Source organism: Denticeps clupeoides, chromosome 8 (assembly GCF_900700375.1).
Source record: "Denticeps clupeoides chromosome 8, fDenClu1.1, whole genome shotgun sequence".
In the NCBI taxonomy this organism is placed as follows: domain Eukaryota; kingdom Metazoa; phylum Chordata; class Actinopteri; order Clupeiformes; family Denticipitidae; genus Denticeps; species Denticeps clupeoides.
In genome coordinates, this window is record NC_041714.1 from 20,893,728 (window position 1) to 20,914,821 (window position 21,094).

At 48.1% G+C, this 21,094-nt stretch overlaps 1 protein-coding gene and 1 pseudogene across 20 annotated transcripts in view; one reads left to right on the forward strand and one right to left on the reverse strand.

Moving 5' to 3' along the window:
* LOC114795565 (regulating synaptic membrane exocytosis protein 1-like) overlaps positions 1–20,065 on the reverse strand; it is a 54,620-nt gene extending 34,555 nt beyond the window's left edge. For all 20 annotated transcript variants that reach the window (XM_028989003.1, XM_028989002.1, XM_028989005.1 and 17 more), the window contains exons 1-3: positions 19,850–20,065; positions 16,264–16,335; positions 1,806–2,034 (exon numbers count right to left, since the gene is read on the reverse strand). In XM_028989003.1, the coding sequence (XP_028844836.1) occupies positions 1,806–2,034; positions 16,264–16,335; positions 19,850–20,016 (468 nt within the window). In that variant the 5' untranslated portion in view covers positions 20,017–20,065. The remainder of the gene's footprint in view (positions 1–1,805; positions 2,035–16,263; positions 16,336–19,849) is intronic.
* LOC114796243 (uncharacterized) lies at positions 378–496 on the forward strand (annotated as a pseudogene).
* Positions 20,066–21,094: the final 1,029 nt, after the last annotated feature.

Sequence of the window (21,094 nt, forward strand, 5' to 3'; positions counted from 1 at the left end):
CAGGGACACAATGGTAGTAAGTGGGCTTTGAACCTTTAACGCCTGGTTCATGAGCAAGTGTCTAATATACTAGGCTACTACTTATCTGCTACAACTACTTATGTGAATTGACTTTCTCAACATCTGTTCTCGACAAGAAATATGTGTTTATCCTCCTGTTTATCCTCCAGTTTAAATCCAGTTTAAATCCAGACTAATGAGGTTTCGGTCATAATCATCTCAGATGAATGATTATCAGCCCTTTATTAAATAATTATGACTGAATAAACATTCCCGTTTCCACGAGAGAAATATCTCTGCAGGAGGCCGGGTCCGGACCTTTCTCGATGCTAATTACCACCCCCACCCCCCCACACACGTGCATTGGTCGGCTAATTGCTTATGGCCGTACCAGACGAAGAACACCCGATCTCGTCCGATCTAGGAAGCTAAGGAGGGTTGGGCCTGGTTAGTACTTGGATGGGAGACCACCTGGGAGTACCAGGTGCTGTAAGCTTTAACTATTACGGGGCGGTGGTGGCCTAGCGTTTAAGGAAGCGGCCCCGTAATCAGAAGGTTGCCGGTTCGAATCCCCAAGGGTGATGGGTTAAATGCAGAGGACACATTTCGTTGTGTGTCGCTGTGTGCACAGCTATGTCATTTTTAACGTTAACTGCAATATCTAAAAAAAAACACACACACACACACACACACACACACACACACTCTCTCTGCTGTGCTCATTAAGGCGGGGGGGGGGGGGGGGGGGGGCGCTAATTAGCCGCTCGGAGTCGGTGGCAGCACCGCCCTGCAGAACGGGAAGCGTGCAAATATCACGCACCGGGAGGAGGGCCGCCGTTTCAGGGGCCGCGCCACAGGAGGCGCACCCACCCCGCCGAGACGCCGCGCCCGCACGTGGGGGGGGCCCCCCGGGGCCGGATGCCGTCACATCCTCCGCCCCACGCCCAATTAACCTTTCGGTGATCCGGGTGGGTCTCCGCTCCCTGCCCACCCTTTAGTATTATTTATTCATGTTTATTTCTTCGCCACAACTGCCCCTCAGTCTCGGACGAGAAGCTTCAAGGTTGCGTGGTGACCGCCAGACCTCCACGCCGACAATATTACACCGCGCACTATTACTAAGAACTGCATTTGTGGTGGGATTAAGAATAAAAATAATGTTTCCAACAAGCGTGTGGCAAAATGGATCTGGCTGTCAAATCATTTAAAATGCCATGTTACAGTAAAGTACAAGTTGGGCCATTTATATGGATACACCTTAATAAAATGGGAATGGTTGGTGACATTGAACACATTTTAGTGGTCAGAAATAAAGTTATGTTAAAACCAAGCACTCCGTTGTTTTTCTTGTGAAATTACCAATAAATTTGATGTGTCACATGACCCTCTTCCTATTGAAAAAACAAAAGTTGGATCCAAGATGACCGACTTCAAAATGGCCACTATGGTCACCACCCATCTTGAAAAGTTTGCCCCCTCACATATACTAATGTGCCACAAACAGGACGTTAATATCACCAACCATTCCCATTTTATTAAGGTGGCCCACCGTGTATAACTGTACACAGCAAAAAAAATCCATATATATATAATATTATATATTTGAATATATTTTGAAGTGAAATTCAAGTTACGATACCTTAAAGTGAATGTACATCTATCCTCCAAAAACTGAATAAACAAATAGCAATTATGATCATTGAAATTCGAGGTTAAAACGTGTAGGTGACGTTTCGGCACGTCTCCACGGGATGAGAGTTGTCCGGAGGCCGCGTTTAAGTTTTTTTTTTCCCGTGTGGACTCACGTTGTTGGAGCGCAGCGAGACCCGTCCCCCGCAGCGGGCGCAGAACTTGGTCTGGCAGTAGGAGCAGAGGTTGCCGCAGCCGTCCGCAAACTTGGTCTTGTGGCAGATGCCACAGGTGGGGGCGTCGTCCTTCGCCTGGCCCTGCTGCTGCTGCTGCTGCTGCTGCCGCGTCTCCGCGCCGATCCGCCGCGCCTGCTCCTTGTAGGTGGAAAGCTGTTGGTGCAAAGTCCTGACGGAGAGAGAGAGAGAGAGAGAGAGAGAGAGAGAGAGAGAAAGAGAGAGAGAGAGAAAAATTTTATAAAAAATTACAGACAAAAAGTATCTGCATATCTCTCCTGAGAGGCGGCACCAGTAAATCCGGTAAATATCCAGCACACAGGAAGCCGGTAAATCCACCTACAAGCCCGGCGTTCCCACACCGGCACCCCGCATCACAACTCAACGCACCTCTTCACTCCGGCCCACGCCAGGGTTACGGCAAAAACGGTCCGACCGCAGGCGCACTCCGGCCTGGCGGTAGTCCGACCGTACTCACGCCAGCTCGGTCCTCCCTCTGCCCTGCTCGCCCGTCTCCACACCGCGGCGCGGGGCACCGTCTCCACACCTCCCCGCCATTCCGCGCGTGGCGAGGGGTTCCCCCTCCTCCAGCGCACCCTTGCGCTCTTCCTCCAGGAGCCGCGGGCCCGCGGCTATCACAAGCCGGCTGAAAGGTCAGGGAAAGGTCGCATGTAGAACTTCCCACCACGACCGGGTGGAGATCATTTAAGCGACGCTCTCTGGCTTCTCCTGCACACCTCTAGCCACCCAAAATTCTTTAAAAGGGGGATGATTTAAAAAAAAAAAAATTATCGCCTAGTGGATGGGTGGCAAACTTGCCAGATTCCTTCACGGTGACTTTATTTTCAGCTTCTGAGTTTACCTTCGGGAAAGTGGTGAAAGGGAGATAAACATAAAAAAAAACCCGACATGGAATAAAAAAGCTGAGGGTCCATCACATGACCAGAGGTAAGAGTGTGAAGTCGTAACCAGGGACATCATACCTGCTGCCGTGTTCGGCCTGTGGTTGAACGTGAAAATAACGGCTGTAAAACCTGGCCCCCAACTCGAGCTCTACGCTGCTTACGTACCCTTCTCAGTCCTGCCCTACAGGGGCTCTGGTCTCATGCTCGGCTTTTTTTTGTCTGCCAATGAACCATGACCAAACAGTAGAAAGGAATGGATGGAATTTTCTCTACCTTCAAACCACATTAACAGATAATACATTTAAGTTTTGGTCATTTAGAGTCATGGTGAAGGTCAGTACCCAGTCTGTGTTGGCTACTCAGACAAGTCCTGTACAGATCTCATACATACTCGCATCGTGGCTGAGCAGTGGTGAGTAAGGAAGCGGACCCGTAATCAGAAGGTTGCCCGTTCCAATACCCGAAGCGCCAAGTGCCACCGAGCAAAGCACCGTCCCCACACACTGCTCCCCGGGCGCCTGTCATGGCTGCCCACTGCTCACCAAGGGAGATGGTTAAAAGCAGGGGACACATTTCACTGTATCACCGTGAGCTGTGCTGCAGTGTTTCACAATGACAATCACTTCACTTTTTTTTTTAAATACAGAGGACACATTTAGTTGTGTCACAAATTAACTTATTTCTCTGACAAAGCCAAACAGTCCTCATTAGTGCGGCATGAATTCACACCCTCAATGACAAAAAAAAAAAAAAAGCATCATAAAGACCCGTCCTGCACTTCCTGTTTCAGCAGGAAGCGGCGTGGTTCGTACATGTAACACAAGGTTATATGAAAGTGAGGTGCAGCTTTACTTTTTCAGCGGCACAGACTGGCCTCCGCCACCTCCGCTCCGCGTCACGCTTTCTTCCAGCCTTAAACTCGGCGTGTAAAAATAAACCTTTTGTGAAATGCAAATGAGGCCCGGCGTCTCCAATCCACAGAGGAATCCCGCATTAGCATACAATCTGTAATTAAGGTACGTGGCGGGCCTAATTAGCGTGGCAAAGAAAGACGGGCTTGACGACGGCTAGTCTCCGTAGCGACAGATGGCGGGACGGTGGGACGCTCCGTGTCCACCCGCTTCAGAGTGACATGTGGACAGTAGCAAGTAACAACGCGCACGCTTCATGCCCACCAGGCAGCGTGTTCTGAGACCCAGTGATATTACTCACGGCGTTATGCAAGAGTACGTGTAGAGTATATACAGTACGGGCCAGAGGTTTGGACACACCTTCTCATTCAACGTGTTTTCTTTATTTTCATGACCATTTACGTTGGTAGATTCTCACTGAAGGCACCAAAACTATGAATGAACACATGTGGAGTTCTGTACTTAACAAAAAAAGGTGAAAATACTGAAAACATGTTTTATATTCTAGTTTCTTTGCTCTGGTTACTGCTTTGAACACTCTTGGCATTCTCTCCATGAGCTTCAAGAGGTCGTCACCTGAAATGCTTCTCCAACAGTCTTGAAGGAGTTCCCAGAGGTGTTTAGCACTTGTTGGGGTCCAGCTCACCCCAAACCATCTGGATTGGGTTCAGGTCCGGTGACTGTGGAGGTCAGGTCTCCACTTTTTGTTAAGTACAGAACTCCACATGTGTTCATTCATAGTTTTGATGCCTTCAGTGAGAATCTACCAACGTAAATGGTCATGAAAATAAAGAAAACACTTAGAATGAGAAGGTGTCCAAACATTTGGCCTGTACTGTATATGGAGCGCACTGGGCACTGCTGTACATGGGGCTTGTTCGTTAGTTGGACAAGATCAAGATTCCAGGTAGAATCTGAAGTCGCGTTCGCCCAGGATGCAATTTGCAACGATGTTATTATAACCATTCATAATTTGTGGAGCTCTCGCATAGAACGCATAGAACTCAAGCCCGCAGCCACCAATTTGTCACGTGAGGAAACCTGGTGTAAACAGTTCCCAATATCTCAACATCATTATTCTGACTTCTATCCCCAAAACTTTTAATGATTAATGTATGACGGAATATTTCTGGCCGCTCATAGCCAATGGTGAATTATTGAAAACAATATTTAATCAGTACACAGGTCCACCCATTCAATTAATCTTAAAAAAAAATCTATATTTACAAATAATTTAAGGACATAAAAATCGATGAAATAGGGCCTTCATAAACAGTGTAAATGTACTGTCACGCCGGAGTAAATGCATGAGGCACAGTTGCACGTGATAGTGACTTTTAAATGAAATAATCAGAAACTGAACTATTTTCGTGGAAAACCGTAAGTAAACTTACGTACTGGGGATGCACACAACAAGCGACACGAGAGTAGGTAGTAGCCTAGTGGGTAACACACTCGCCTATGAACCAGAAGACCCAGGTTCAAATCCCACTTACTACCATCATGTCCCTGAGCAAGACACTTAACCCTGAGTGTCTCCAGGGGGGGACTGTCCCTGTAACCACTGATTGTAAGTCACTCTGGATAAGGGCATCTGGTAAATGCTGTAAATGTAAATGCATTTGGGGAAAGAGAAGGTGGTGAGACCAGCACAGAGTCATTTCACTCATGCGCCACAGAACCGGGCCCCACACATCATATGATTAATCACAGGCCCTCCCACTTCCTGTCTGCTTCCTTCCGTGGCGCGACTCTGACCTGGCACTGGTGCTCATCTTCACCGAGAGCACAACCTCCCACATCCTTAATACACATAATGCTGTGCTTAGTGTCAGTTCGAAAATAGTCATTGCTCTTATTAATATGTACAATATTTATATTTGATATTCAGAGTCAATTTCAGTGTTTACAGACAGACGATATGGAATATTATTTGCATTAATGTTCCTTTTAACAGCCTAAAGGTACCTCAGGTTTCTTAATCTGTAAAGTATTCAAGCTTGAACAGAACTGAACTTGAACCGAAGCTCAAATCAAATTTTTCCCCAAATCGTACAGCCCTGAATCTATTAAATACACGTTTTGGTTCTAGGTTCTGCTCATGATATATACTTTATCAAACAACATTACACGTCCCCTTTAGATAAGAACAATTCTGTGCAAGGCGCATGTATGATTGTGAATATCGACAAAGACACAGAAAGTCTGCTGGAAGTCAACACAAACCACACAGAAGAGAGCGAGTCCAAAAAAACGTGTCGATCATGTCGATCATAGAAAATGTTCATTGTTTGCACGAGTGACTGTGTTTCATCTGCATTTGTGGAATTTCAACGGCTGAAATTCCTGGGAACATGGCGTTTCTCCCAGCCCCTTTCCCCGCAGCTGGGAAAAAAAAAAAAAAAAAAACAGACAAAATGGAGAGGAAAATACATAAATTCTTGGCCCACTTCTGAGGGGTTGACCCATATAACTGCGGAGCTCCGTTGGGACGCGGCTTCCATCTGTTCAGTCATAGTTAGGCTGGACCTAAATGCAAAGCGGCACACACAGCCACGTCAGTGTTCGGCAGTCTCCCGAGGCCCGAAGGCCATGCATCCAAATCACTTTTAGTCCAATTTATCCCCCTTCATCCGCAAGCAACTTGTGAAAATGTTACATTATGCTATTTTATACCAGAATTGCATGGAACAAAACGTTTTTTGGTATTTTGTAATCCCTATTTACTTGCGTAGGATAGAATCGAATGGAATAGAATGTAGTGTTAGGGTGTTAGGAGGGTGGTAGTAGCCTAGTGGGTTACACACTCGCCTATGAACCAGAAGACCAGGGTTCGAACCCCACTTACTACCATCGTGTCCCTGAGCAGGACACTTAACCCTGAGTGTCTCCAAGGGGGGACTGTCCCTGTTGTACGTCACTTTGGATAAGGGCGTCTGATGAATTCCCTTAAATGTACATGTAGAGTTAGTGCACCACTTACGTTATTTAATAGACGCCGTGAAATCTGAAAAGTGATGAAATTGATATTTTCAGGATCTGAAATGTGGGAATTTCAGTCAGCGGCCGCATCACACAAATCTCTTCTTTTTCACCCCGTAAATCCTCCTGTGAGTATTTTACGGGCCTGTTTACGGCGGCCATTAATTCTTTGCATTTAGCAGGTGTTGGAACTCATTCTCTAACGAGGCCTCGCTGCATAAACCCATAAATCGCAAAGCGCCGCGCCCGCCGAGCGGCCGGGGACTCGTGATGAACGCTCCGGCGTCCAGAATCAATGGTCAAAAAGCAAACAGGGATCCATCAAATAACAATGTGGGGACACGTCAACCCGACAGAGTGAAAATCACTGCAGAGCAATTTAGAAATTAAGGCTCCTTTTCCGAGAGGCCAGCAGTCCGGATGACGGATTTTTACCAGGCCGACGCTAATAAATAAGGGGCAAAACGGGCGGAATGATTTCTGTTTCCGTCGCCATTTGCCTTATTGGAGCCACCTTCCTTCCTGCCAACTTCGAACGCCTCCCCAGAGTGCCGTTCCGAGGACTTCGAGACAGGGTGCCACCAGGCAACGGAGTAATGTGGCGGCCGAACGCTACGCATCCCGGCAGTGACCTCAGCTACCCCGCCTTGCTGCTCGCACATCACGCCTCCTAACGCACGGTGATTTATGGGGCATTAAGGCTCTCGTAAATCAGCGAGGTGTGACTAATAATAAATTAGAGCGGCCTTTCTCTGCCGCAGCAGCAGCAGCAGCAACGGTTGCTTTGTCAGGAACGCAAATGGAACGTTCCACAAACAGATCTGAACATGATCTAATAATAGCCACGAGTGTCTAATAGCATATTTCACTGTTTTAATTTGTCATTTGAACATAGGTATAGTTATAAAAGCAACATAAAGCTCATTAAGATATGTGTGTGTGTGTGTGTGTGTGTGTGTGTGTGATTGGTGGTAGTAGCCTCGACTATGAACCTCGACTATGAACCAGAAGACCCAGGTTCAAATCCCATTGTTCAAAAACCATTGTGTCCCTGAGCAAGACATTTAACCCTGAGTCTCCAGGGGGGGACTGTCCCTGTAACTACTGATTGTAAGTCGCACTGGATAAGGGCGTCTGACAAAATTCCATAAATGTAAATGTGTGTGTGTGTGTGTGTACTCCGCTCAGTTCAGAACACTCTTGGTCATGGACACAAATAAGTTGATTCAAAATGTGACACAACTATTCATTTACAAATGGAAGAATGTGTAATATTGTGATATAGTTCTTTGCAGAAAATGCACATATTGTTTGCATGTAAATGGCCCAAGTTGAACTGTGATTAAATGTGATTAGTCATATTGCATTTGTTCCTTTTTAATCACAGTGTTTAGGCAAATGCATACGTTTAAGTTAAATGGAAAAAATGGAATTTAGGAATTTGCCGAGACTGCCACTGCCTTTAAGAAACATTTGAAAACTCACTTGTTTTCAAAATGAGTCTAACGCTACCACACGCATACACACTCACAAAAAATAAAAAGAATAATTAGTCTAGCACTTAGCAATTCCCTTAGCATGTTCTATTCCTGACAAGTTAGGCCTTATCAGGGCTCAAAATCTACGGAAACCAAATGAGAATTTCTGGTGTCTTCCTCTTGTAAGTTGCTTTGGATAAAAGCATCTGCCAAGTAAAGTAAAGTAAAAAATAAAACAGATTTTATAGGGCCCTAATAAAGCCGTCCGAGTAAAATTGCCCCACGTGAGGTAGAGGTGTCCTTGATGAAGTCCTTCAATTGAGTTGTATCGATCTGGGTATGATGGGGGAATCTAAGGCCATGATGTGGCAACCTTGTGGTGAGGCGAGGAGCTTTTCTTCATCGCCTGTTCTCGCCGCTGTAATAAGCATCCTGTGTGCATTTGAAGGAGGAGGGGCAGGTTGCTAGGCGGCGCCAGGCTGTGACGGGCATGTGAGGGTCTGTGCCCGTGCTGGGTGGTCGTGTGGAACCATATGGCACCAGCAGTTAGCGGCTGAGCTGCCAGCGCGTGGCTGCCTCCCCACCGGAACCGTCCCTGCCACGGGCCAAAGAGGCCATGTGGACGCGTCTCCCCCAACACTCATCCTTCCTGTCAACGGTGTTCTTCAAAAGTGCCTTAAATCTATACCAGGGTGATGCATTCATATTTCATTTAAATATCAGTCATTTTTTTCTGAAAACGATGGTCAGCGTGACATCTAGCACGTTCGTTTATTTCTAAGTGCAGTAACGTGCTTGGACAGAACCAAGATTTCAGGTCTGTCGTGTTCAGCTTCTGATGGAAAACAAATAGCACTTGAACCAAAATGAACTACCGTTAGATGTCAAAAGGAACAAAAGGAGCCGAGCAAAAAGGAACTGTTGAGCTTGACACAAATTGGAATTTGATTCAAATCGCCAAACCCATTTATTGACGTGACATGAAAAATATCAGCCAAGGGAGTTGCTTGGCCTTTCACGAACGATAATGTGCAAATATGCTCCTTTCATATTTTTAAAATTTTGTTTTTTTTTTTCCCATAAAATGGTACACTTCAGTATTCACAGTAACAGACATTTCCAGCTGAGGTGACCACGCTCTGGCGGTACGAGGTGTTCAGCACCATCCTTCTTCTTCTTCTACATCTTGTTCCTCCACGCGAGATCTTTTCTCGTCTCCTCTCACGCTCGCCCCGCCACTCGCTTCTCCGCCTTCCGCTCTCGTCGCTTGGCTTTGATGTTTCCGATGGTCGCCAGTGCCAAACGGCACTCCCACTCGCATGTGCTCTCTCTCTCTCTCTCTCTCTCTCTCGCCATGCGCACACGCCCCCGGTTAATAGACAGGAGGAGGTCATGTGGCCGGGGGTGTGTGTGTGGGTCACGAGAGTGAGGGTTTGGAGGCAGAACTTCGGTGAGAAGCACGCGATGCCCTCATTATGCTAAACAAAGAGCGGCCTGGGGACCGCGCCTACTTCCTCTCCTCTCTTAAAGGGACAGTGTCCCATTCGACCCACCTCTCCCTCCCTCGAAGCGAACCTGGCAAACTTTACACGTTACTTTTCCACACAGTTCATTTAATCCGTAATTCTCGCCCTTGCAGAAGACTAGAAAGCAGGTGCTGCCCAGCACGCGCCCAGGCGGAGGTGGGAGGTCCCACGGGCAGCAGTGGGAGGTCCCAGCGCCTGGCAACCTCGCCTCGGGCGGTGCGGATGCTCTCCGCGTGCCCCCCCCGTGGGGCTCGTTTCTCCGGGTCTGCCCCGCGCCGCCCTGTCTGGGGATTAAGCTCTTTCTAAATCCGACGCCTCACACCTCCCGGGGGGGCGGGCGCGCATGTCGGCCATAGCAAAGTGCGACCTGGGAAAAAAAAACCATGCACACTGCGTTTTCTTCTGAGAACATGGTCTAAAACATTACGCAAATCATGCAAATCATTGTTCGAAAGGCTCAGTTTATGCATATTTCATATATGAAAATAAAATAAACGAACTGTTCGGATGAGACAAGTTATCATTATTCTCCTGCTGCAGGAGAGTAATGATAACCTCTCCCCATTTCATGGAGGGTTGAGATATAGACAGGGCCTCAAAACCAATCCTACATGAACATAAACGACTGTTTTTAACACATTTAGTCGTCTTTTCTGCTCTCTAACTGGAAACCCGGAATTTGGTTATGTGCTGCCAAAAAGATTTAGATAAAGTACAAAATGTAAAATGTCGTACTGCACCCTGGTGACCCCTCGACACATAGTCCAAATAACCAAAATCAGCGGAACAGGAGAGATGCAGAAGGTGGCGCAGAAGGGGGGACGATGTGAAAATAAGTGTGTGTGTGTGTGTGTGTGTGTGTGTGTGTATATATATATATATATATGATAGATGAGCTTCTGGCCAGATCCCAGAATAAGAGAATAAGAGAAGATAAGGCGGCAAGGAAAGACGGACTGAGGGAAAGGGAGGAAGTATGAAAGGGGGGGGGAAAGGAAGGAAGCAGATGGAACGAACAGGCCAGCGTGGCAGAGTGTGTGCTGGGTTCCCTGGACAGAAGAGTCCATATGGCCTGGCTGTGCTGCTGCTGAGCTGAACCAACTCAACAGGACAGAAAACACACACACACACACACACACACACACACTCCATAGGACAGGAACAGAGTACGATACCAACTATAGGGCAAATACTAATGGCCTGTAGGGTCACAGAAAATACAGATAATCATAAATTTGGATCATGCTAGCTAACAAACACACACACACACACACACACACACACACACACACACACACTGCTTTAAACTCATCATCACAAGCCCACAAGAACACAGCATATTACTGGCAGCGGCTCAGACGACACACCCCACCCACTCACTGAGCATAAATACACAGCGCCATTAACCAAACACGCACTGGTACGCAAGTCCCTGTCTATATACCCTACTGCTAAATATACCCTTGCAGTAACCTAACCCACAGCCCATAACAAACCCACAAAATCAGTAATTAGTGCGCAAAGTTGCTGTTGTGTTGATCCTACGCATGATCCTAATCTATATATTAAGAATGATATCTGTCTGTACAATTATGAAAAAACAATAATTTGTTGATGATAATATATGTTCAGTAGACGTTTACACGTAACGCATTTGGCAGACGCCCTTATTCAGAGAGTACTGTATAGTACTGTAGAGTACTGTATACTGTGAATATTAAAAATATATATTAAGAAGTTTCAGAAAAAAAACTCTTTGATTGATGGGCAGTGATTGTCTTTTTAAGACTATTCTCATGGTCTTTCAGAGGAGGGATGTCCAAAAGTCTGGACACACCTCCTCATTCGATGTGTTTTCTTTATTTTCGTGACCATTTACATTGGTAGATTCTCACTGAAGGCATCAAAACTTTGAATGAACACATGTGGAGTTATGTACTTAACAAAAAAAGGTGAAATAACTGAAAACATGTTTTATATTCTAGTTTCTTTGCTCTGATTACTGCTTTGCACACTCTTGGCATTCTCTCGATGAGCTTCAAGAGGTCGTCACCTGAAATGCTTCTCCAACAGTCTTGAAGGAGTTCCCAGAGGTGTTTAGCACTTGTTGGGGTCCAGCTCACCCCAAACCATCTCGATGGGGTTCAGGTCCGGTGACTGTGGAGGCCAGAACTCCACTTTTTGTTAAGTACAGAACTCCACGTGTGTTCATTCATAGTTTTGATGCCTTCAGTGAGAATCTACCAACGTAAATGGTCACGAAAATAAAGAAAACACATTGAATGAGAAGGTGCGTCCAAACTCTTGGCCCGTACTGTACGTACTGTGCATATGTGGATGAGAACCTCCAACAGGTGGATATTTGTTATCTGTTAAAATCTCTGCCTGTCCAGCTGTTGTGGAGCTGCGCTGAGCCCCGGCTCCCGTGATGGAGGAGACCCAGGGGAGCAGGGGAAGCATAAATAAAGAGAAATGGAGGAAAGAAGGGCCATCTGTCTCAGGCAAACACGGACAAAAACACACACACACATACACACACACCAACACGCCACAAGCGCTCACCGCTTCACACGTTGGTGCAGATCTAAGACAGTCTCATCTTTCCTGCTCATTATTGCACAAACACACGTATTAAAGTGTGACAAAAGAGACAAAAGTGAGTGAGAACGACTCGAGTTCTGCCCACACAACACTGACCAAATTAGACTATTTCTCTGTCCCAGCAGTTCAGTAGATAATTAGGGTCCCAGTTCTGAGAAATAAGCTCTGCTGAACTTTCCAGAAGGAAACAAAAGGTTGTGAAAGGGCTCATAGACACAGTCTCCTCCTTATTAAATAATAATCAGCGGCGTTTGCAGGAAGGGATGCGATTTTGGCTAACTCAGGAACCTTTCTGATGATGCCAAGGGAAAGTGACACCCCGCTGCTACAGCAGGAGAAGACACCAGGGGAGAAGGATGGAAACTGGAGAAACGCACACACACACACACACACACACACACACACACACACACACACACACACACACACGCGGCATAGCACAAATACACTCACGAAATTACATTCACCCCACGCCGGCAACATTCAGTCGTGAAAACGGCCCAATTGAAAAGACGGAAGTGGAAAAGGTAGAGAACATAGCAGCAGAGATCATTACAAACTGGTTATATGCTGAATAAATTCTGAATGAATAAATTAACTATAGAAATATAAGTGTATCTGGAGCCCCTTTTGGTGAGGCACTGTTCACGTTTCTTTTTTTTTTTTATTATAAAAGTTATACATGGTTTTATATCCGGCCTATGACTCTACCGAAACCTCGCTGACAAAAAACAAAATCTCACTCCCATTCACACAAATTACGTAGCACAAGCGCCAGCCAATCCGCTGAGTTTATGCAAATGTGCCAAAGACCTTTTTCAAAAGCACGGAGCAAGTCGGCCTCTGACGGGTTCCTGACAGATTTCGATTGCAGCTGAACTATGATTGGCTGTCACCCCTGCGTTCCCCGTGTCACCGCCTGCCACCAATGCATTATCATTTATATCAAGTGAAACGGCAAGTTTTTCGTACGACGGCCAAATGAGAATTTGACATTATTCGACCTTTCGTTTCGACGCAGAAATCCATATTCCGCATGATCTGTACTAAGATAAAAACACACACGATCCTCGTGCCAACTACTTTAATAGAAATAAAGTGAAGTGATTGTCACATGTGATACACAGCAGCACAGCACATGGTGCACACAGTGAAATGTGTCCTCTGCATTTAACCCATCACCCTGAGTGGGCAGTGGGCAGCCATGACAGGCGCCCGGGGAGCAGTGTGTGGGGACGGTGCTTTGCTCAGTGGCACCTCGGTGGCACCTTGGCGGATCGGGATTCGAACCGGCAACCTTCTGATTAGGGGGCCGCTCCCTTAACCGCCAGGCCACCACTGCCTGTATAATAACATACTGCCTGTCTGTATGAAAATGAACACACACAGAGGCGCGTATGTTCTGCCGTCTGAGAGGCTGTGCCAGCCAATGCCACCCTTCACATATGCCGACTGCCAGCAGCATGGACGACCGCTCCGTGTCACATCGCTCACTCCTCTCGAGCTGAGGGAACCCCGCCGGCCTGGACGAGCTGGTGACCCCTAAGTGTGCCACTGCCCTGTCCAGCCATAAATGCCAAGTGCTATTCCCTTTCAGCAGTGATCATGTGGCTGGAGTGCCGAGGCCGATGTGTGGACATGGTGCGGAACGGCCTGTTTCTGCTGCCAAATTAATAACTGATATCTTCTGAAGAGCCTCTGAGATGAAGTCTGGTGTGGCTGGACCTCAGAAACGGGTGCACATGGGTTCCCGGCCATCGCAGTCCGCCTTTTAGTCGGGCAGTGGTGGCTTAGCGAGTACGAAAGTGGACTCATAACCGAAGTTCAAATTCTGAACTGCCAAGGTGCCATTGAGGTCCACTTGATCAAAGTACCGTCCCCGCACGCTGCTTCCCAGGCACCTGTCATGGCTGACCACTGCTTGCCAAGGGTGATGGGTTAAATGCAGAGGATACATTTTGTTGTGTCACCGTGTGCTGTGCTGCAGTGTTTCACAATGACAATCACTTCCCTTTCACATACAGTACAGGCCAAAAGTCTGGACACCTTCTCATTCAATGTGTTTTCTTTATTTCCGTGATCATTTACGTTGGTAGATTCTCACTGAAGGCATCAAAACTATGAATGAACACATGTGGTGTTATGTACTTAACAAAAAGTGGAGTTCTGGCCTCCACAGTCACCAGACCTGAACCCAATCCAGATGGTTTGGGGTGAGCTGGACCCCAACAAGTTCTAAACACCTCTGGGAACTCCTTCAAGACTGTTGGAGAAGCATTTCAGGTGACGACCTCTTGAAGCTCATCGAGAGAATGCCAAGAGTGTGCAAAGCAGTAACCAGAGCAAAGAAACTAGAATATAAAACATGTTTTCATTTATTTCACCTTTTTTTGTTAAGTACATAACTCCACATGTGTTCATTCACAGTTTTGGTGCCTTCAGTGAGAATCTACCAACGTAAATGGTCATGAAAAGAAAGAAAATGCGTTGAATGAGAAGATGTGTCCAGACTGTACTGCATGTGTTCGCTAGTTGTATATGTGCGTGGATTTTTTGCATGTACAGATACGCACGTGTCTGCCTCTGCGAGCACGTTTCGTGGCTGAACAGATGGACCCCCTGCCTCTTTCCTGTGACAGAACCCAAGCGCACACAAACGAGCACGACAAAAAGGGCCAGCACTGCGATCTTCTGTGATGCAGGAGGATGCGGAATGCGCTGCGCATTGTGCATTTCTGGCGTCCCACTCCCACACCATGCAGAAAGCAGTGATTCATGTGACGATCTGGTAACTTTTACATCGGAGGGTTCGGCTGAGACCGAATAGCCCTGACGGCCGTTCAGTTCAGAGGAAGCAGCATCAAACATGCCCAACGCCAAATTCGATATAAATCCGCTCAATTAATTTACCGTCCGGTACGTTTTGAATGAAATTCAAGCGGCATTAGATGGAGTCAGATTTCTGTTGTCGGCCACGCCGCAAACAGCGAGCTGAACTCCGCACGGCGGCGATATAAGCAGTTGTGAGTTCGAATCCCGGCTTTCCGTTAATGCCAAGTGCTATTCCCGTTCAGCAGTGACCGTGACGCGGAACCTCCGGGTTCCTCCGGGTTCTCCTGTTGTTCAAAGGTGTGTAGACTAGGCGACTAGCTGAACTGGCCATAGGTGTGAAGTGAGCGCTGGTCACATTTTAAACCCTAGTTACACACTAGTAGCCCCGTGTGTAACACACTCGCCTGTGAGCCAGAAAAACCAGGTTCAAATCCCTTAATACCATCGTGTCCCTGAGCAAGACACTTAACCCTGAGTGTCTCCAGGGGGACTCTGTCCCTGTAACTACTGATTGTAAGTCGCTCTGGTAAAGGGCGTCTGGTAAATGCCGTAAATGTAAATGATCATAGCACACAGTGCTCTGTATATAGATTCATATAAGAATTTTATTTAATAGTTTTTTTTATTGTTTTATTTAGTGATTTATTTATTTATTTAAGTGCTTGGTTTAAAGTGATCATTAAGTGATCATTTCAGCAGCCTTATTGGTGAGTCAAGCTTGGAGGCCCAGTGTACAAAACTAGTACTGGCCACTGTATTATTTTTGCATCACAGTGTATATATTTTTTTGTAATTTCATTTGACTTCTTCGATATCTTATTGGCTATATTTTGCTGCTTATAAAAAAAAAAAGCGAGATGCTACACCCCCAAACAGAACCGCTCTAGCCTGCAACTGGTCCACACTACTACCGCCAGCACCAAACCAACGTACAAGATGTCTCAGCGAGGCTCTAATTTCATTCTCGAAGGTCTCCGAAGCCCAGCTCTGGTCAAACAATACACTTCAACTAGTGAACTCAGCGTGGCGTCCGGGAGTGTTAATGCACATCGCAGGCCTCCGTGGTCAGGCCCAAGCCATTGCTGCCGCTGACCCATCACCGCGGTCATCCGAGCATTTCCATACACACACGTGCCATCGTAAAGTATCACAAGAAAGGCGTTTACCTGACGTCATTTTGCTGGGGCGGCTTGTTCCCGACCAAGTTGACGGTCCGTGCTTGAATCGGCTTCTCTTCTCTGCAACACAAGGTGGAGGAACGCGGTTAGACAGCACCGGGCAGGCCTCCGGGGGCCGGCGAACGCGACGTGAACGTCTCCCTGCATTATTGATCTCCGCAGGAGGGGGGGGGGGGGGGGGGGGGGGGCGATGCGTACATTTTCCAGACTTTGCCTCACATCTCGTTCGGCTTTCGGACGAAGGACGTTCACGCGGTACCAAGCCTTGCACTTGGTGGGGACGGAGGAGTTCTCAGATACATTTCAGGCACCTGACACTGCAGGTCAAGAGGAATCAGATTACAGTATTTACAATAAAGTTTTGAATATTGTAATAATCATCTGCACTGTGAAGCATGTGTGGTAGTGGCCTAGTGGGGTAACACACTCGCCTGTGAGCCAGAAGACCCAGGTTCAAACCCCACTCAGTACCATCGTGTCCCTGAGCAAGACACTTAACCCAGAGTGTCTCCAGGGGGGGACTGTCCCTGTAACCACTGATTGTAAGTCGCTCTGGATAAGGGCGTCTGGTAAATGCTGTAAATGTAAAAATGTAAATGCATGGATGACATGCTGAGACCAGCGAATTCAAAATGCGTTTTTGCAACAGTTGGCTTTCCGTACGTTCAACTGGATTCCCAAGGAAACCTCAGTGAACCTACCATCTTATCCAGAGTGACTTACAGTCAGCAGTGACAGGGGGACAGTCACTCGGGGTTAAGTGTCTTGCTCAGGGACACAGTGGTAGTAAGTGGGGTTTGAACGTGTCACTTCTGGTCGGTAGGTGAGTTTGGTACCTGCAACGAACTAAAACAATCTACCTCAGTCGGACTCTCCCACTTTTCCGGGACGCCGTGTCTGCATGCTGGAGACTTCCAAACGTGCAGTGTGCACACTCAGATACACTGCAGCGCGCCCAGGACGCCCACCACACCCACCACACCCAACACGTGCCACCAGGAGACCCAGGATGTCTGCTCCTCACACTTAAAGGCGCGTGGACGTACCGACGTAAAACGGAAAGAGCGTGTGTGTCATGAAGTGCTGGAGGAAATCTGGGACTATATTCCCTGTGATCGGCGGGATGAGCGCCGGACGCGCTCGTCACACGCAGTCAGAAGGTTCGTATGCCGGACCCCAAACCGGCCAAACCACGGTTACATGGCACGTGACCGAACCGAAGATCAGACAGGAGCCTGGGCCCGGACACGGGAAATTCCCCAACACACCTCCCCACCATGCACAAATATAATTCTGGACTCGGCAACAAATTTAACAAGATTCAAACGAAAAAAAGGTACGTGATGCAGAAATGTCAGCGCGGTTACATCTATTCACAAACCCATAAACCTGCATTTACAAACCACCGGATATACATCTACCTTTTTTTCGTTTTTTTCCAGGGTTCCTGTCTGATCTTCGGTTCGGTTAAATGCCACGTAACCGTGGTTTGGCCGGTTTGGAGTCCGGCATTTGAACCTTCTGACTGCGTGTGTGTGTGTGTATGTATATATATGTGTGTGTGCATATGTGCGTGTATATATGTGTGTGTGTATGCATATGTGTGTATGTGTATATATATATATATATATATATGTGTGTGTGTATAAGTGTGTGTGTATGCATATGTGCGTGTATATATGTGTGTGTATGTATATATGTGTGTGTGTGTGTATAAGTGTGTGTGTATGTATATATGTGTGTGTGTGTGTATAAGTGTGTGTATATGTATATATGTGTGTGTGTGTATATATACATATTTATGAATTCCCTTTGAAAAAATGCTTACAGCCCAATGAAAAGGAAGTTCAAGTGCAGATGTCCACTACGAGTGTCCATTGCCAAACCATTTCGTCTCGTGTGTACTCACGTCCGTTGTGTGCAGGGTGACCACACTAAACACGGCCCGAAACAAGTTAACGTGAGCGTGTCCAGCAAATCGCTGCAGGATTTGCGTTATATCTATGAATTCATTTTATGAAACTCGTGTTGACAATGCGCAAAGGTAGCGCTACGGTGTTGACATTAAATCCGACGCTCCAACATCGGTTGATGTGATTGGCTGTAAACTCTGGAGACATTTTGACCTTCTCTCTTTTGAAAAAAAAAAAGACATTTTTGTCTGAATTGTGAACGCAGGTTTATCGGTGTGTGAACGAGTGGAGAAGTATATTTGTGAACGGTGTCGCCTTTATTTCTATGTCATAAATGATATTTGTGAACGGTGTGATATTTCTTCGTGAATTTTTTTAAAGCCGAACTAGCTCCATAGGAGGAAGCCATCGTTCAACGGAGCTCTCGCGGTTCGCCGGGACCGAAGCAAGGCCGTGCCAGTCGTGCTGGGCGAGTGCCGCACTTCAGCGACCTTTGACCCGCGCCGCGGTTCCGCTGCTCTGGCTCTGGTGGTTTCGGCACCATGGTCAGAGGTCAGAGTTCTTCTGTGTGACCAAAGTGCTTAAAAGTGCGGCCGTGGCATTAAACCACGCTGTACATGGCACCCACCCGCCCGTGGGTGCCGTTCTCCAAAAAGGCGTGGGCGTGCAGAGCCCCCCTTGCGTCACTCTTCGTGCAGAACTGCGCAGGCGGACCCCGCCGGGCTCGGCGTGGGGCCAAGTTCACGCCATACGCCAGAAATACCGTCCGGCGCCACCAGATGCAAGGGAAGAGGCGTCTTTTTGCGGGCCGCTGCGAAGTCTGTGCACGTGAAGGAGATGTCATACGCCGCGCTCTATTAAAAGCCCGCTCTGCCTCCCACAGTTCGTCAGGTGACCGTGTCCATCAACACCCTGGTAGGCGTGAGAGGCGGTACCCGGAGCCGCCCGCCTTCGAACAAGCGCCGTTTGCACAGGCCTTGAAGGGAAATCGGAGCCAACCGGCCCCGACCCGCCCCGCCCCTTTTCCGGCCGAGCAGATGAGAAGGAACAGCGTGTGCCGGAGACGCGTCTCACTGGCGGGTCTGGCTGCGCCGCGCCACGCAGGGAGGGAGGGAGGGCGGCGGGAAGGAGCCGGAGGCCTGGCGTGCGTCGGGAAATGATCAGGATCCCGGCGTCAGAATCGATTAAGGGGGGGGCGACTAAACGGGGTCACGGGTAGATGCGAGCCAAGTTTACCGCACATAAGCACATATATACACATATACACTTAACAAATGCGTGTGCATTACACACGTTTACACAGACGCGTACCTGAACGTGTACGGGTTACATATATGTTCCCTTTGGATGGAAATTCTTGCAGAATTTGCAATCAGTTTCTCCACCTCGTGCCTCGTGAACTCAGATTTTTGACGCGCTTATTGTTCGAGTACTCGACTAATCGCCGATTGTTCGTGACCACGCCCCGGCAGCGCGGCGAAGACCGGCGGACGCGACACACCCCTTCCCTCCTACCCAGGGTACACCTGTGACGGCCGCAGGGCAGGGACCCTCGTCCCGTCCACGGGGGGGTGGGCGGAGAGTTCAAATCCGCTCACCTCGATACACGCCTAGCGACCGAGAAACGCCCAAAAAAAGAGAGAGAAGATCTCCCCCCTTACTTTAACATGGCTTCCTCTTTCTCCTCTTCCTCCCTCTGCCGAACCATCACGGCCATGATGATTTTCCTCTCCTCCTCCGTGAGGTGGCTGAGGTCCGGCAGCTCGGGCATGGACGCCCGCTTGGTGGGCTGCCGCGGGCCTCCGCGGGAGCCCACCGAGGCGGACATGTTTTACCCCCCCTCCTTGGTGGGGATGAGGGTTCGTGGGGTTTTTTTTTTTTTTTTTTTTTTTTTTTGCCCCCCTCCTCCCTCCCTCCCTCCTTCCCTCCAAAAAAAAAAAAAAAAAAAAGCGTCGCAGCCCCGCGGTTCACGACATAGTCCGCGGGAAGCGCGGCGGCTCCTGGCGGCGTTGCGACCCCCCGTGCATGGTTGCGGGCTCCCACGGCGGTGCCGCTGCTCCAATTCGGCGTCTCCGACCCCCCCCCCGGACCCCCGGCCGCCCGCCCGCCTCTGCCCGCCGGTTACGGAGCGCCCATGTCCGCCGCTCGACGACGTCCTCCCCGGCCGCTGAAGGTGGAGTCCCCCTGCGCGGCTCCTCCGCCGCCGCCGCTGCCGATGCTGCTGCCGTGGGCGGGGTGCGGGACGCGGGAGTCAATGGGACCGCAGCCCCTCCGTTCGAGAATGGGGGGCGGGGCTCTCCGTCGCGTCGTCCAATCAGAGCGGCCGCCGGGCCCGGCACCCCGAGACCGAGCGCGCAGCGACCTTTGACCCGCGGCGCGGTTCCGCTGGTGGTTTCAGCACCATGGTCAGAGGCAGACTAGTTTTGAAATAGATTTTCGTGCTTGAAAGTGCTGTCGTGACCTCTGTGGGGCCAATTAACATTAAACCACGCTATACATTACAGTAAACCATAGTATCCATCATATAAACATATATTGCATTATTCGGAAATAAGTTATGTGTGAGTTTGTAGCTACTTTGTTACTATTCATATAACTTTATTGTTCCTTTTTGACGTTTTTACAGATTGAATGTTGCATTTTTAATAATACACAAAAATCAACCCCTTGTCTGCCATTTTCAATATAATTACATTATTATTAAAGCACTACATTTATACTACATTTAAAGCATTTATCAGACGCCCTTGTGAGTCGCTCTGGATAAGGGCGCCTGGTAAATGCTGTAAATGTAAAGGAAAATGTAAAAACGCCCTCATCCAGAGTGCCTTACAATCAGTAGTTTCAGGGACAGTGTCCCTGGACACGATGGTAGTAAGTGACTTCTGGTTCATGGGCGTGACCCA